The sequence below is a fragment of the Ischnura elegans genome, chromosome 5 (assembly GCF_921293095.1).
Source record: "Ischnura elegans chromosome 5, ioIscEleg1.1, whole genome shotgun sequence".
Taxonomy (NCBI): domain Eukaryota; kingdom Metazoa; phylum Arthropoda; class Insecta; order Odonata; family Coenagrionidae; genus Ischnura; species Ischnura elegans.
The window spans coordinates 37,066,288-37,082,387 of record NC_060250.1 but is presented as its reverse complement, the minus strand read 5'-3'; the positions used below and the strand labels follow the sequence as shown (position 1 = coordinate 37,082,387).

The 16,100-nt window shown below is 37.6% G+C and overlaps 1 protein-coding gene across 2 annotated transcripts in view; it reads left to right on the top strand.

Moving 5' to 3' along the window:
* LOC124158736 (ecdysone-induced protein 78C) overlaps positions 1–16,100 on the top strand; it is a 522,961-nt gene that overhangs the window by 413,220 nt on the left and 93,641 nt on the right. For both annotated transcript variants that reach the window (XM_046534004.1, XM_046534003.1), the window contains one exon: positions 11,186–11,310. In XM_046534004.1, the coding sequence (XP_046389960.1) occupies positions 11,186–11,310 (125 nt within the window). The remainder of the gene's footprint in view (positions 1–11,185; positions 11,311–16,100) is intronic.

Here is a 16,100-nt window from a genome sequence, read left to right as displayed (position 1 = left end):
GAAGCAAATACTGAGCTAGATGTCTGGCCAAGAAATTTTGGAAATTTTGCCTTGAATACGAGATACCAGCATTGAAAGGGTCAATACCCAGCACGCCATTCTTGTTCTTATATTGTTCCAAATATGCTCTTTACGGCTTAAGAGCTCATAGGTCTTGACTTTTCTGTACAGTATACGCACAAACCGGCTGATAAGAGCCGTATTTAGCTAATGGCTCTCACGTTTCTTTATACATCTTTATTGGTATACATCTTTCGCACTGGGGTCGTGAATCATAACAGAGCAAATGACGCTTTGTTAATGATCCAACTAACATAATGTCGGAGAAAACGAAACTTCTATAGCCCTGAAGATACTTAGGTAAACGAATGTTCGACTCTTGATGCAGGCGATTATCAGCGGAAAAAACGACAAGTTTCTTTAAAAGGCTATACAATGGCCATTGTACCCGTAAGATTTAGTATCTTGTACAACGATGGAGTCAGAATATGTCTCTCGAACTTTCACTGATAAAAACTTCAGAGCCGAGAAATCGACACGGAAGTGTATGTATACTACAGTTGTGTGCAGTACGTAGCAATCGGCTGCTAGCACGAAGACTGAAGATAAGTAGCGTGTGGAAATCACACAATTATGTAACTAGGCAAAGAGGAAATAACCTCTGCCGCTATCAAATCGTTATTTTTATTGCATGTTTATAGTTATGTGTTTCAAATTTAAACCTTTTTATCTGATCTGCGTTAAATCCACCACCTACCGAATAGTTGATGATAACCTACGTTGGTGATCGAGTTGGTTTTATGCGATCCTTTAGTCAGATGCTATTTGGTAATTTCATGTACTTTCAGTTTCCCTCGCCAGAAACCTTCATTCCTTTTGATTAAGTTCGAATATATGATTTAAGCTTCACTTTGGCTAATTTTATGTATAATCATTAAATCTATCGCGCTTAAGTATCTCTTAATTACTAGTTTCCTTAATCTTACTTCCTCTCACAGCATAATGAATATATGTCGTTCCTCATATATTTTACTCAATCTCATTCCAGACCACCACGTTGACTCTTGCTTTCGTATCGATGGCAAAGTTCTAACAACACATATCTCAAACTTTGGCCGGTCTGAGTCAATACTGCTAACACCGTTAATAAAAATAAAATTCAAGCAAAAACCAACACTTTGTTTGCAAATGTATGCTTCTTTTTCTGTTTTATATATTTTTGGTTTTTAATTTCAATTTAAATTTTATGCAATTAAATAAGTTAATTGTTTTTATTGCTCTCCTGAAAATTTTCTATTTTTGAGATGCGTTGTTAGAATTTAGCCGTCGATATGTCCCCTATCTCCAGCCAAATCAGTCGTATTCCATACGGTTTTCGCTCCCACAAATCCGACATTATGTCCCACCCAACAACATCAGCAAGCCCACCTGTAGCAGCCAACCCACGACTTCATGCAGCAACCCTATCTCCCCTTCCTTTTCTACTCCCACAACCCCTCCCCTTTCCCTCCAACCCTCATTCCTCCCACCGTAGCAACCAACATCCACCGGGGCGGCTAACGGTTTTTTGACTCGCTCCGTTTAAGTGGTGGGGGAGGAGAGATAAGGGATGAGGGGCTGGGGGTACGGAAAAGGAAAGGGGGGGGTCGGGATGAAAGCGATAGGGAAAGGGGTGGTGGGAGGGGAAGTGGGGGGTGGGAAATGATTCCTCGAGAGCGGTGGAGGGGGGTGGTGTGGTTCTGGATTGAAGAATTCCCATGAGGAAGAGAGGGTAGACACGATCGTAATCTGCCGTTCGCGAAAGAGACCAAGGGGACTTCACAGAGGAGGCCCCTGCTCATCTTGTATAAGCTTCATTGATGCTGTCACTTGACGACGACGATCCACAAATTTATCCCTGGTATACACAGGGTGTGTCAGGAGGAATCTGCAATATTTCAGAAGGAGCTAGGGAAGACAATTGTAAGCATTTTTTGTCCTATAAATATGGCGTCTTTTTTGGTACCCAACATTCTGATCCGTAGAGTACAGTAGGGACTGCCATTACTTTATAAAATTTTATTTGCGTTTCTTTTCTTGTACTACAAACATAGATGGAAGGAGCATAAACTTCGAATGCCAAATGAAAGAATTCCAAAACAAGCAATGGAATATCAACCACTTGGCAAGAGAAGTATAGGAAGACCAAGAAAAAGATGGTAATGTAGAGCCGGAATAGGCTTAGTAGCCTAATCCTGGAAGGAAGAAGAAGAAGAAACATGGCGTCGCAACTACTTAGTTACTAACACTATGGCAACGCAAATATTTTGTTGGAATAACTTTGCAGTTATCATGAAAACGCTCAATAACTCAATAAGCAATGATGGAAGGGATCTGAAACTTGTGCTGATTATGCTTTAGATATGTTACGTCTGTTTTATGTTATCCACAATGAGAATGTTGGCTTATTTTCATAATGGATTCCAAATAGTCGTAGATATTTCAACTACTAGGGCGATTAGCTACAACAATGGAAGCTCGACAAAGAGGTGAGGAACTGAAAATGAATTAATTCAGCCCAGAGGCTGAATCACAATTCTTTCTGGAGGGCACAAGGGTCTAAAAGGTCTACTCATATTTAAGATTGAAAACAAAATACAACAATTACTGCAGAAAATATTCTCTTTATATTGTTATGAAAGTTATTAATATTAAATGAAATGGTTGAGGCTCCGTAATACATAAAATAAAACGAACGTAATGATAACCGTAGTAAAAATCTTGTCTCTTTTTTAAGCGTCCGGGGGTGTACGTGCTAAATCCACCTGTGATTTAATCCATTCCAAAAATAAGCCTCTATTCTTTGTAAATAGCATAAAATGAATAAAACATACCTCAAATACAATCAGCACAAGTTTCAGATCCCTTCCATAACTACATATTGAGTTATTGAACGTTTTCTTGGTAACTGCAAAGTACATCCAACAAAATGCTTGCGTTACCATAGCTCAGTAACTAAGTAGTTAGTACCTCATATTAATAGGACAAAAATGTTTAAAATTGTCTCCCCTACAACCTCCTAAAGTGGAGGTGGACCTCAGAGCGTCTCAGTTTCCTCCTGAGATACTCTGTGCCGGACACAGGTCCCAACTACAGATGTGTAAGTTACCACCTCTTCAGTGGGACTGATTGAGCGGTAAAAGGCACGAAATGGACAAACAGCAAAAACTAGTGTAAGCGATCAGTGTCTGGGTTTGGTGGAGTCCTTGCTTCAACCGCAGTCCCCCTGCCCTCACCGGCCTCGGGCGTTCAAATCTCTTCGGCCGTCGAAGTCTCCGGCGGCGGGCCAAATATCCTCCATCGTTTCGTCATATCTCCAGTTGCGATCCGGATAACTCTGGGTAGCTGCACTATAATCCTTACTGTCGTGAGGAACAAACGGAAGCTTTATCTTTATTTATTTAAAAAAAATATTTATCATCAACTTTGTAGGGAATGGGGTTTTCTCGGATTCCTGTTCATACAGTTTCAATTTTATTATTCAAGAGTCATAAAAGTACAATGTGACACAAGTGTCTTTATAGTCCGATAACCCTGGTTATAATTTGAAAACCTATTATTTTTATGAGGAATCAATGCAATTTTAAGGCGCTAATTTTTACAATACTGATGATATTTTGGTGATAATGCCTGCGATGCTTAGCTCATAAATAAATTTAAGTAGTTAGATGTTATAGTATACTCATGAAATTTTTAAATAATAATGACATAAAATTTTATGGTGTTTTTTTAAACAAATTTGGCGTAAACCCTTCAATAACTTAACCTAATTTTAGTAAACTACTCCATTCTTAAGCAAAAAAAACGCAGTAGGGCTCTTTTTCAGTGATAGCGACTGATGCGGAGTCATTGTGGACGAATTGCTCAAAGATGTTCTCTGCGAGAGATGAGTTACGGATAATGACTTCGAATTTTATACCCGTCATATAACGGTATTAATCAGCCGTTACTTCCTTCTCGCGTGCAGTGAAAGGTGGGCGTAATGATTCCGCCACGAATTGCATTTCAGCGACGTTCACGAGTTTATGTCATGGTGTTAGACGTCTTTAAGAGATTGAAATTTGATACTGCTAGCACTTCCTTATGTGTTGAAAATATTCCTCGTACGCTTTCATTCAAGCCGTTATGACTTGATAGTTCTTTGTGCTTGACATGTTGAATGCGATTTGAGAATTCAAAAGAGAATGTGATGGATACACTATAAATAGCAATCAAGAGGAAAGTTAAAGGCTGTGCCTCATAGTGACTGAATGTAAAGGTTCTTTCAAAATGAGAAGATAAAATATTGACTGGAGAGAAACGATTTTATAACCACGGATCCACTCCTGATGATGGAACCATATAAAGTGATAAGAAATGAAAGTCTCCCTAACAGTGGCAATTTAAAGTAATCTTATTCGAAAAAATATGTATCCTTCGAAAATGGAGAATGAATATTTTGTTCCAAATAATTGGGAAAACCTGTATTTACTTTTTTCGTCCTAATAAGTGCTCTAAGTCCCTCAGCTAGTCTCAATATTGATATTCATCGGACCTTCTCCCGGAATTGACAATTGACAGCGATACTGATGTCTTTTTTTTAAACTAACTGGTCTATTAAATAAACTTTAAACAAATTTGTGGGTTGGACAATGGTTAAGATAAAAGTTTAGTTCGAAAGAAAGTTACAATTTATTTCTTATTTCTGTGATTTATATCGTTAAATTCAAATAATTTTCCAGCTAATCCACTTCAAAGCTAATCATGTTTTTCATGAACAAGAATGAAAAAAAATTAATTAAACTTATTTGTGCTAATAAAGGATACTCTAATTCAATGCAATTCCCCACATTACGTATTTTCATTCGGAAAGAAGGGAAACACTTCTTTTGGAAGCATAGCTACAGGTATCAGTGGTTCATGCAATAACTATTGAAACAAATTTGAACAATTGATAACATATTTTTGAAATTTGGACTCTTTCAGTGTGATATCCCATAAGCCAGAGAAATGGCGTTAAGAAATGGTGTTACATTTTGAAACTAGAGTAGGTGAAGGAATCAAAAGTAAACTCGATTGTTTCAGGCTTAACTTTGTGAAAATCCATTGTAAACAATAAAAAGTTATGGTAATTTTTCACACAATATATTTAAGACGACCGTTTCGTCGCAGAGGCGACATCTTCAGGTACAGAAATCGATAACGATTTAAAAAAAACGACGATTGTAAAAACGATTAAAAAATAACGATTTCGGTACCTGAAGATGTTGCCTCTGCGACGAAACCGGTCGTCTTAAATATATTGTGTGAAAAATTACCATAGCATTTTATTGTTTAGAATCAAAAGTACCTATACCGCCAAAATTGATCACGGCAGGATATGCTTTCCACAAAGTTGTGGCGATTTTTTCCTTATTGTAATAATAGCATATGCATATAAATATAAAAATAAATGAATGTATCTTGTGGGAAAATTTATTAAGATTCCGAATCAATGATATATGCGACAGGCAAGGAATAAGTGCCTCAACCCACCTGCGAGTCTGCTTCCTTATTTTATTGCGTTGCTTAAAGCTATACCTTTTCAAGAGGGCCTGATTGTCCCCTCGTTTTCTGTATTTGGCTTAATTTTCCTCTAGGTGCCTTTCTAAAAGTCAGATCCCGTTTGATACATTCGTCATTGAATTTCTCACAACTAGTTTCTCCCGATTGCACTTTCTCTTGTCTCATAACAATTTTTTGCCGTTCGTTTATGCATGTAGGTGCATGGATCCTTGGAAGTGAAAATAGCGGGCTGAATAAGCGGACTTTGACTATATGCTTCTCTCTGTCGTACATTTCAACTAAATTTATTTAAACTCCCGCTAATATAATATTTACCCTAGCTGCAATAAATGTATAAACTGGTTTAAAACTGCAATTGCGTACAAATTTATTGGACAATTTAATCCTTATTTTTCTATTGTTCTTCTCTGCATTGGTATGCATAGTAAATAATTTTTGCTTGCCTTATAACTGTATCTGAATTCATACCTACCGTATTAATGTTCAAAGTACTTGAATCCTCTGTACATTTTTAACCAGAATCCAAAGAGATGATTTAGATTTTTATACTACCTTATGTCATAAGAAACTTTGCATAATATATTACACAGGCCTCAGTTATATGTGTTTGTTTTTACCTTAAATTCATCGCTGGTTAAGAATTCTCACTTCAGTCATTATTTACTCAAATATCATACGATAAGTTAGAACATTTTTAACAGTGATAATTATAAGGGACTACGAAAAAACAGGTGAAATTGAGTGGCACACTCTGGACAAGCAAAAATATATTTCTTTCGCCTCTATTCTCTTCCAATTATTTTTTCAATGCCAAATCGATTACGATGCCCTCTCGATAACGATGATTTGGAAAATGCTTTCTGTCCATAAAAATCCCCCAGCCTCCCCAGATTTTTCTTAACATAGAATCAGGAAAGTTCCTATCGAGACACTACTTTTTTATGGCGTCATTCAACATGTGTCTGAGAGAGTCTATTTTCCTTTTGCTTATAAGTTTCCAAACTACGACTTTGAATCACATTTATTTAAGTTATGTCTCCACACCTCTGCGCCTTTTCGAGAGGAAACAATAAAGTGAGAAGAGGGATGCAATAAGTAGTTTCCAACTCGCCCCATTAAATTTTATTCCAGTCTCTTCCTGGTCTGCTGAAAGCTACGTTTTTATTCTGAAAAGAAGTCATGTTCTCGAGGACTATGAGATCGCATAGACGTGAGATTGTGTCACCTCTCAGTCGTTGGAAAGAACTAGTAATAAAATTCCACCCCCTGAGTGTCTTGTACTTCACTTCCGTCTTTTTTATTCTTCTCTGAAATATCATAGTGCGTGTCTTAGCCAACTTATCTTGCTGGTGAACATCGTTACTTATCAGTTGGCAAACGCAAGATCCCTCTCAGGAGCCTGGGATATTGCCGTCAATGAAGAAAGTCGTATTTTACACGACTGTTTCACTCCATCGGGTGAATAGTGGCAGATGTTAGTCATATACTTCCTAGTTTGAAATATTTTTAGATTTTTTTAGAGTAGAGAGTTTTGTTGTTAAATCTTTCACTAGGATACTCACCGTTGGGTTGGAGACTGCGCGATTATTTTTGTCCTACTTGCTTTTCGTGTGAAAGTTACTAATAAAGTAGACTAGAATGAATGCAATTGAATGAGTCTCAAAATTAAATTACAATGGGATACGGTAATTGGGAATAACATTGAGAAATAGATGATTATTTGAAAATTGCGACAGTCAATATACTTTGTGTGTATGAGTTTTGTTCAGATTTTAATATTTTCTCTCAAGCGTAGTCATGCTTAGAAACATTACTATTTGGTCTTTTCAGTTGCATCCAATAGAATACAATGGGCGAGATCAGCCCATTATTATTACTTTTTGGATTATATGGAAACATATTTTCCACTTTAAATTGAAAATAGGAACGTACTTTACGTAATGACTACGTCTTTTTGGAAGGGCCAAGTACCGAGCATAAAAGCCTAGATATAAAATAAGTAAGATGTACAGAAAACTTCATGCTTTTCATTTCTCATTTAAAGAAACTCCGGGATTTGTTTTGGCTCCGTTGAAAATCATTTAATTCTGCAAACTTCCTTTGTCGTTGAGATGGATTGGTGTGAATATTGGCGATTTAAAACAGCTCTCGCCGCGATAATGATGAAACTGGCTCTACGTTGCAGGTGTGTACATAATTCCGATATATGGAGCTTAGGTAAATCCAGCCGCAGGCACCCACCAATTCCGAATGCACACACATCCTTTGTCCTTGTTGCCACCGGATTACATTGTTTCTCGACGATTATTGAGATACAAATGATTGCCGAGAGAATAATTATTGGCGCCGCTTGTTCCCACCGTATGGATTTCACTCGTGAACGGTGGGTTTATTCGGCTTTTTTCCGCGGAAGTTTCCCCAAAGGACAGGGGAGGGTGCTCGAATTGAGGCCTCATTTCGGCTATATCAACGAAATCCCATATGTGAGTGAGCGCGCATTGGGGGAATACCTGGATCGTTGAAGCGGCTGGCGTGTTTAATGAGATAACGAGGTCCGCTAATTGGATAAGGCGTGGAGTGAGCACGCCCAAGTGTGATTTAATTTTCACCACACACATTCGCGATGTTTGATTGAACAGTTTATGTCTAATCAAACGTTGATAGCTTCCCGCAAGCCTCCGAATTGGTGCGTGCATGCGATACGCCTATCTTCTGCCCTCCAAGACTCTTGATCCATCGTATATACGTCGTATATATTATTACTTTTATTCTTCGTTGAAATCTTCGCGGGTACTCGCCATATCAAAAAAAAACTTTGGGCTATATCGCCGCATCATTTTTTGGGTGGACCCAACGTTTCCCGAAAGATGCTGGTCCATTTTTTGAGGGAATCTGTCAGACCAGCGACTAGCATCGGTCGGGAAACGTTGGGGCTATTCAAACATTGACGCAGCGACATAGCCAAAAAGCTTTTATTTAACATAAAATTACTAGTCACAAAAATTAACCAAAAAATCTGATAAATACTATCTCTTTCATCTCATGCTCAACTTTGTGGAGGTTCATTTTAACTTTGATTAAATAAAAAAACTTTGTTTTATTTCATTAACGTTGGAGATCTATATTGGTATCCGGAATGAGCAAAATGGTTTTTTCACGGATAATATGTTGCTTCGGTGTATTAAGATGATAAATAATTTTAAGTGAAAATCTTAATCTAAATAATGTTCATTTTAATTAATTATGCATTTTTAGTTATATTTAAGTGATGTAGTTGAGATTCCCTCTTTGTGTTTTCTCAACAATTGAGCGTTTATTTCATTATTTATGATGTGATCAAAATGACAACTGATGTTGAGTGCATTCCTATCTGAAGTAGCCATGTTAATCGGCTGATAAAGAACGTGCGAAAGATTTATTTATAAGATACTTTAAAAACTGATAAAGAACGTTTACGAGCGGTTCAAAATATCTCTTGCTCCCGGATCAAACATTTGCTGAATCACAGCGAAAAAGCTGAAAAAATGTATATACTTAAGCATTCCAGTAAGCTCTTAAATTTTCGATATCGGTCGTAGATATTTGCAAAAGCTGGTTTTTTACCCGGCAGCTGCCTATTTAGCTTTACTCAATACCATTTGCTTTAATGCGGAATACCGATCGAAACGCTTTGTTTGGTTGAACTGCCGTTGAAATTCAATCTGAAGGTAAATGGATGATTTGGTATTGTTACTTGTGACGCATCCAAACTAAAAATTTGGAGATCTAAATTCATACCACCAGCTTACATAAATCGCATTAACTTTTTCTGCTTCATAGTCTCTTTATATCAAATACTCCGTGGCTAAGACACTGATGGATGTGCTTTTTGCAATCAACGCTTGAAAACAAACCGCTTCTCGGGTCTCACTTTACTTTTCTCCTCAATCCTAACCGGTAACTGTGGAAAGAAAAAGTGCTGGGTAATTACGTGAAAGCGTGGGAAAGTTGCGTAATGAGAAGAAATGTAAAAGATACGGAGTGTATTCAGGGAATTAACGTCGAGAAATCATATAGTAAACGTTCATAGATCGCAACTGGCTTTGAGGAATATTACGAGTAGGATCCTTGCCCAAGGACCTGGCAAAAAATTATTTCATTAGCCGAAAATAAATGGTGATAAAATCAACATTGACTGCTTCAATATGGTGCGAAACTCAGGCTTTCGACTCATGATAAAATAGGGCTTGTGTATTAATCAGGCTAAGCCGCAGACTCCGGAGATACCAGACTGTTGATATCATCTGATAACGCCCGTAATTAAAGTCAATGAAGATATGCCGGGGAGGGGCTGAAATCCGATGCAAATCTTGAGATTGACTGCCCTAAGTTAATTAAGTTTATCTGCTATGGATCCCATTGTTTCAATTCCCAACATTAGTTGAAGCAAAGATTAGGAGTAAATCTGTGAGAGTCGAAAATTAGTCTTACCGAATTTTCCGAAAGTCTAGTCAAATTTACTTGTTTCATCAACGTTTACAAGTGTAAGCTAATTTTTTACGATTTATAATCATGAAGAAGGATCTCTTCAGCGTTGATTTAGATTCTAGGATAGAAATGGATCATTGTCAATAATACTTCAGTTGCAATAAAATTTTATGGTTGACTACAGAATACCATGAGTTTTGAATGTCAAATAATTTTACTAATTTACATCAACCATGGGATAATTAATTATGTTGCTAAAAATCCACTGCACATGGAAATTTTATCGTGTTTTTTTCTTTCACCCTATTTTCCATGTCGGCGGCTATTATTTAGCCGTGTTATTAATGCTCCTATTTTAACAGCCCTTTAAAATAATAATTTATACCCCCTTATAATGTTATAGACTGAGTCAAGCATGAAATTAATCGCTGCTAGGTTTACTCAATAGAATTTTCCCTCGATTAGGAATTTAAAAACTTTGTACTTTTCTACATGTTTTTATTTCCCTCTACTGGTTCCAACGCAATACCGCCAATTTCAAAAGGGGGAATGAGATAAAATCTTGAAAAGATGACATTGCGTTGAAATCAATAGACAAAAGCCGTATGCACAAGTACGTAGTTTTTTTGTTCCTAACTAAATTAAATATTAGTGGATTTCTCCATTTTCGGGTTATAGCCGCGTTTCGTGGTCAGAGGTGGCGACAGTTTCGCCAGGATTCCACCAGGCGTCTTCAGTTCGAAGTGGTGCTTTCCGTGTTTTTGCCGCGCTCTCCCTCCTGGCGGCCGCGGTGTTGTTGGCCGGTTACCCTTGCTGCTGAGAAATCCACTAATGAAATGGAGAACTCCACTAATTCTGTACGCCACGGAAGACTCCGAGGCAACCCTAAATTAAATATGTTTAAAGTCACTATATACCAAGTATCTTAATTTCCTAGAGTATTAGAAGTCCTTATTTTATACCTTCTGGTGCGTTGAATAAGCAACGAAATTGTTTCCTCTTTTTAAGTTTTATTGTTAAATGGATAGCCATCACTCAATTATCCCTTCCCTGTGAAGGCAAAACATTTTTGATGATTTTCATGTGTTGTCAGTTATGATTTTAAAAGTGTTCTTTCTTTTTCTTCCCCTTCTAGAACATCACTTCTCCGCCGCGGACTCGAACAGCTCGACGCCCGCCAAGTCCTTCGTTCCCTGCAAGGTGTGCGGAGACAAAGCGTCTGGCTACCACTACGGGGTGACGTCATGCGAGGGTTGCAAGGTAAGGAAATGCTCCCTTGCACAATTTGTGCATCAATTGGTGAAATGGAACTGGCTATAACACGGGAGTGACCCCACTGCTCCTCGAACTCATTAGACTAAAGGGCCAATGATTAATAACAATAACTACATTAGACTAAAGAGACAAATGATAATAATAAAGATATTTATTTCACTGCACAAAAATTACACCTAGATACCAGGGATGGTAAGTGTAAAGAAACGAAAATATTTCGTTTCGACCGGGAGATAAACGAAAATACGAGAGTTTAGTTTCGACCCGGGTGAACTGAAATTAATGAGCGAGTTCTGGAGAAAAAAATGCTGTCCATCCTTTTGTTTGAAGAAACAGTGCAGTCTCCAATGAGGTTAGAGTGACTTCTGGCGTTCCTCAGGGTAGTGTCATTGGCCCACTCCTATTCCTTCTTTATATAAACGACATTGGCGAAGTAGTGCAGAGTAAGTTACGATTATTTGCAGACGACGCTGTAGTTTACAGAGAAATTCGTTCCAGCAAAGATATAGATGAACTAACGAATGACCTTGCTGCTATCCAAGCTTGGTGCGATGTTTGGCAGTTAGAATTAAATTTGGAAAAATGCGTCGTAATGAATTTCTGGAAGAAGAATAACTCCCTACAGCGTAACTATGTCATTCGGGGCACGCAGTTAAAGGCAGTTGAATCTGTGAAATATCTAGGGGTTAGACTCAATAATGATCTATCGTGGAATAAACATATTCGAGAAATAACCGGTCAAGCTAATCGTAAAATGGGTTTTGTTAAAAGAATATTAGGAAAGTGCGACGACAAAGTGAGAGAAATTAGCTACTTTTCCCTCGTTAGACCACATTTGGAATACGCTGCCAGTGTTTGGGACCCTCATGAAAAAGGCTTAATAACAGAGTTAGAACGCGTGCAAAGAAGAGCTGCCAGGTATGTGAAAGGTCGTTACGATAGTCTTGTTAGTGTAACTGACCTCTTAGATAAACTCGGATGGGAATCTCTGTCGGACCGTAGATTGAAAAATAGACTAAACCTTTTAGATAAATTCAAGAGCAGTGTCTTTTCTGACGAAGTTAACCATATCTTGCGGACGCCAACGTACTACGGAATATCAGATCATATAAAAAAAATTAGAGAGATAGATTGCAGAACAGACAGATTCCGAATGTCATTTTTTCCACGATCAATAAGAGATTATAACGGCAGCAATAGAACGCGTAAATAGATTGCATGACTTGTAGTGTAGCCTACTAACCTATGTAAAACTTACTGCATGTTTCTGAATTTCTATTCTATATTCTATTTCTAACAGCATATAGTAGTATAGTTTGTTATTATACGGGACGTTTCTTGGACGGTGTGGTGTGCATGTGGGAGTCCAAATGCATGCTGCATGCTGGTGATTGATCACCCCCTGCCAAACACCCTAGAGGTGGCTCGCAGGGTAATTTGTAGATGTAGATGTAGAACAGTTTATATCGTATTCGGACGACGCGAGAAAATTTGGCTGATGAGATCAAATCTGAAGTGCGATTGAAATTTTTTAAATATGCCCTGGAGTTGTAAATTTCTTCAACCTTTATTTGGCCGTCAATACATTTTTCAACCTCATCTTTTTTGTAATCCGTAGATTTTTAATACATTTTTTTGCTCAGGATTAACGTATGATTTTTTAATCTTTGGTCCATTAGTTTTCTCGGTCTGCTGGTAAGTTCAATGCTTCGTGGGCACGAAAATCTGATTGAGAATTCCATTAGCATCATATGATGAGATATCCCTCTCACCAGGAGTACTGAGTTATAAAAAATATTAGGAAGGCCCATACCGGGGGTCTTACCCCGGGAAATTTTCTAAATAGTGAGTTTTAAAGTTTTTAAAGTAAAGTTTTCAAAGTAAAGTTTTTAATAAAGTTTTTAAAACTCACTATTCATGATCAACATTAGAACCCTGAAAACTCGTCTCTCAATACATGGAAACTCCGGGGAAAATCGACAAGCCTGACACATTTTTTCCTCACCCCCATAACGAATTTTTAGGAGGGTTCGGTTCCCCTCAGGCTTCATGTAATCGGCGCCACGGTCTCTTATCCGATCGAAGTGGTGCTTACAAATCTTCTCGATGGTACGGAAGTTCATTCGTATTATCATTTTAACGATGAAATCTTGGATGCTTCGAATCAGTGATGATTTGCATTTTGAAGAAATGAAAATATGAGTTTTATCCTGTCCAATCTAACTATCTGTTAGATATTATTAATGATTCGGCAGACCCAGCTGCTGAGTAAGCGACGGAAGTGGTAACGAATTATAAATTTCCGTCATTCAAATTTTTCGCCGGAGTACCGTTGTCATCTGACAAGAAATTCGTATACGTCTAATCGATGATTGATATCTTCCCATAGTTACCGTTGCAGTATTAATGTATCTTAGGGTCGCTCGTTTTGAAAATTTTCAAGCGTTGGACCTCAAGAAGAATCAATGTTTTGAAACGAGTACTGATACGTATTTCATCTGGCTGAAATTTTTTTCTTGGAGCTGTAAATGAAGAATAAAATTCTTTAGGGTGCATAGTTTTGGCCAAATTCCTGGTATCCGTAAGCATTAGTCATGATTTTTTTTTCTTTGTCGTAATTTAAAACATCGCGTTTTATAAAATGATTTTGAAAATTAAATTTTAAAAAACAAAGCTATGTTATTGTTTTAAATTATTTCATCGGATGGTGGCATTTTTAACGTAATTAATTGCTCGATTAGTTTATTTATAAGCTCCTGTTTTTGACAATCATATCAACTGAAGGTGAGTCGGTCATATAATATTTCATTGTAGCCACCAGAAAAAATACCAATTTTCCTGGAATTAATGTCAACAAAAATCAATTTGGTTGTATGAGTCAAGATACGAGAAGCTGCTGCTGATTACTTATCCTTGAGTTTCATATAGATAACTTCTCTTTTCATTGGAGTTAATTCAATTTATTTTTAATATATTTTGTTCAGGCCTATTCAATGACCTTATGTCAATGTAATTTTAACCCACATAAAGAGGTATAGAAGTCCCCACCACCTTATGTATCAAACCACGACTATTACGTATTAATATCATTTACTGTTTCACTTTTTAGGCATTCATTTTGTCCACATCAATCATTCGATACGTCACCACAGTGGATTTGAGTCTATTTTTCATCTAAGTTTTCCTATCGTGATTTTAGAGCAAAAATCAAATCGAGGAATAGTATTCATTGGCCTTGTACTGAATCAAAAATAACGCAATCGTATTTTTTATACCTTTATTCGCCATTTTTCCGGATAAAATTAAAAAATGTATGAATTTCTATGTTGTCCGAACAAAGTATCTATTACGTTTTCCTGAATAATCGTGTAGTATTTAAGCCCACAATTTATTACCGGTGACATTCTTTTCCTGGATTTTAAATCATGTTTTATCTAGCATTTCAAATATTTTTCAGTTACATAATTTGTTAATGATATGGCGATTTGGCGAACGTGGGAATTTCTCCAGCACCCAGAAAGGTTTCCGTGGATTATAATCAAACGTATCTTAATGTTTAGTCGTCACGTAATTCTTTGATTTAAAATAATACTCCTCACGATTTTTTTCGCAAGAATTCCGTGTGAAAATCTCGGAGTATAGTAATACTTGTGCCTGCATTGTCAAATAATCTCAGATGGATGTAAATTATAAACTGGAAGGTTCCATGATAGGCTAAATTAAAGGTAAACTGACCTCAACCTTTTGCACTGGGCCAAATGAGGGTGTCAATCTATTGCGGTAAAAAATCTAATTTGAGCTGAGACGCTTCATACTAGTTGGTGTAAATGTGCAATATTTGCTACTATAAAAATGTGCAAACATAAAAAAAATCCTCGAAGAGGATTTTTTAAGTCTGATGGCAGCCTAGATTCTTTAGTTTTGGCCAATGTTTCCTTCGAATATTTTTTTAAATTATTTTGACAATAGCTTAATTTTAGGAAATTAATTAGGATTGTTTAGATATTTTACGGCAAAGAGAATGTTACGAGAGAAGAAATATTTTAGGTTGGATGAAGGTTTGGGTATTAAATATTTCATTGGCATTGAATCATTCGTAGCTAGACAGACGGGCCCGCCGTCCTTCGTGGCCATTGTATTCTCGGGTATTCAAATGAAATATCCGTGCTCTTCATAAACTGTGACGAGTCTCGTATCACTGTACGGTGCGCCGGATGCATTAATTGCTGTTCCGCTGATGTGGTGAGATATAGCCCCGTTTTTCCCGTCACAGTGTTGTGTCCGTGGGGGTGGCATTCTGGCCCCGTCTCCTCATTGTGACTGCCCAAATAACGGTATAACACCCAGAACACGCTAGTAGCTGGCGGACATTGCTTAGAATTCTAGAGTACACTTGCGTGCCTTGCTTCCTTCAATTCAGATGCAAGAGATGGCTTCAGATTTAGTGTCTCATCCAAGTATCTACGAGAAATCGTAGAAATTTCCTTCCCCATAAGAAACTTTTTTCTTTTCTGTAAATACAGTAAGTCATGGTTTCGCTAGTAGTGGGTCGTGTCGTTCCCATATCGGCGCGGGTATTCCCTATCCTTCCCTTCCACACCTATCCCTTCCTTGGAGGCTTGGTCTCTCATTGCGGCGATGCCTACCAGGGGTGCAGCTAGGAATTAAGGCTGGGGGGGGGTTTGGTGCAAGTAATACCGGGGTGTTTGGGGGTATGGAACACTCACCAGGATAAGCGGTATGTGCGAGATTAATAAATTTCGGAATTTTAAGAT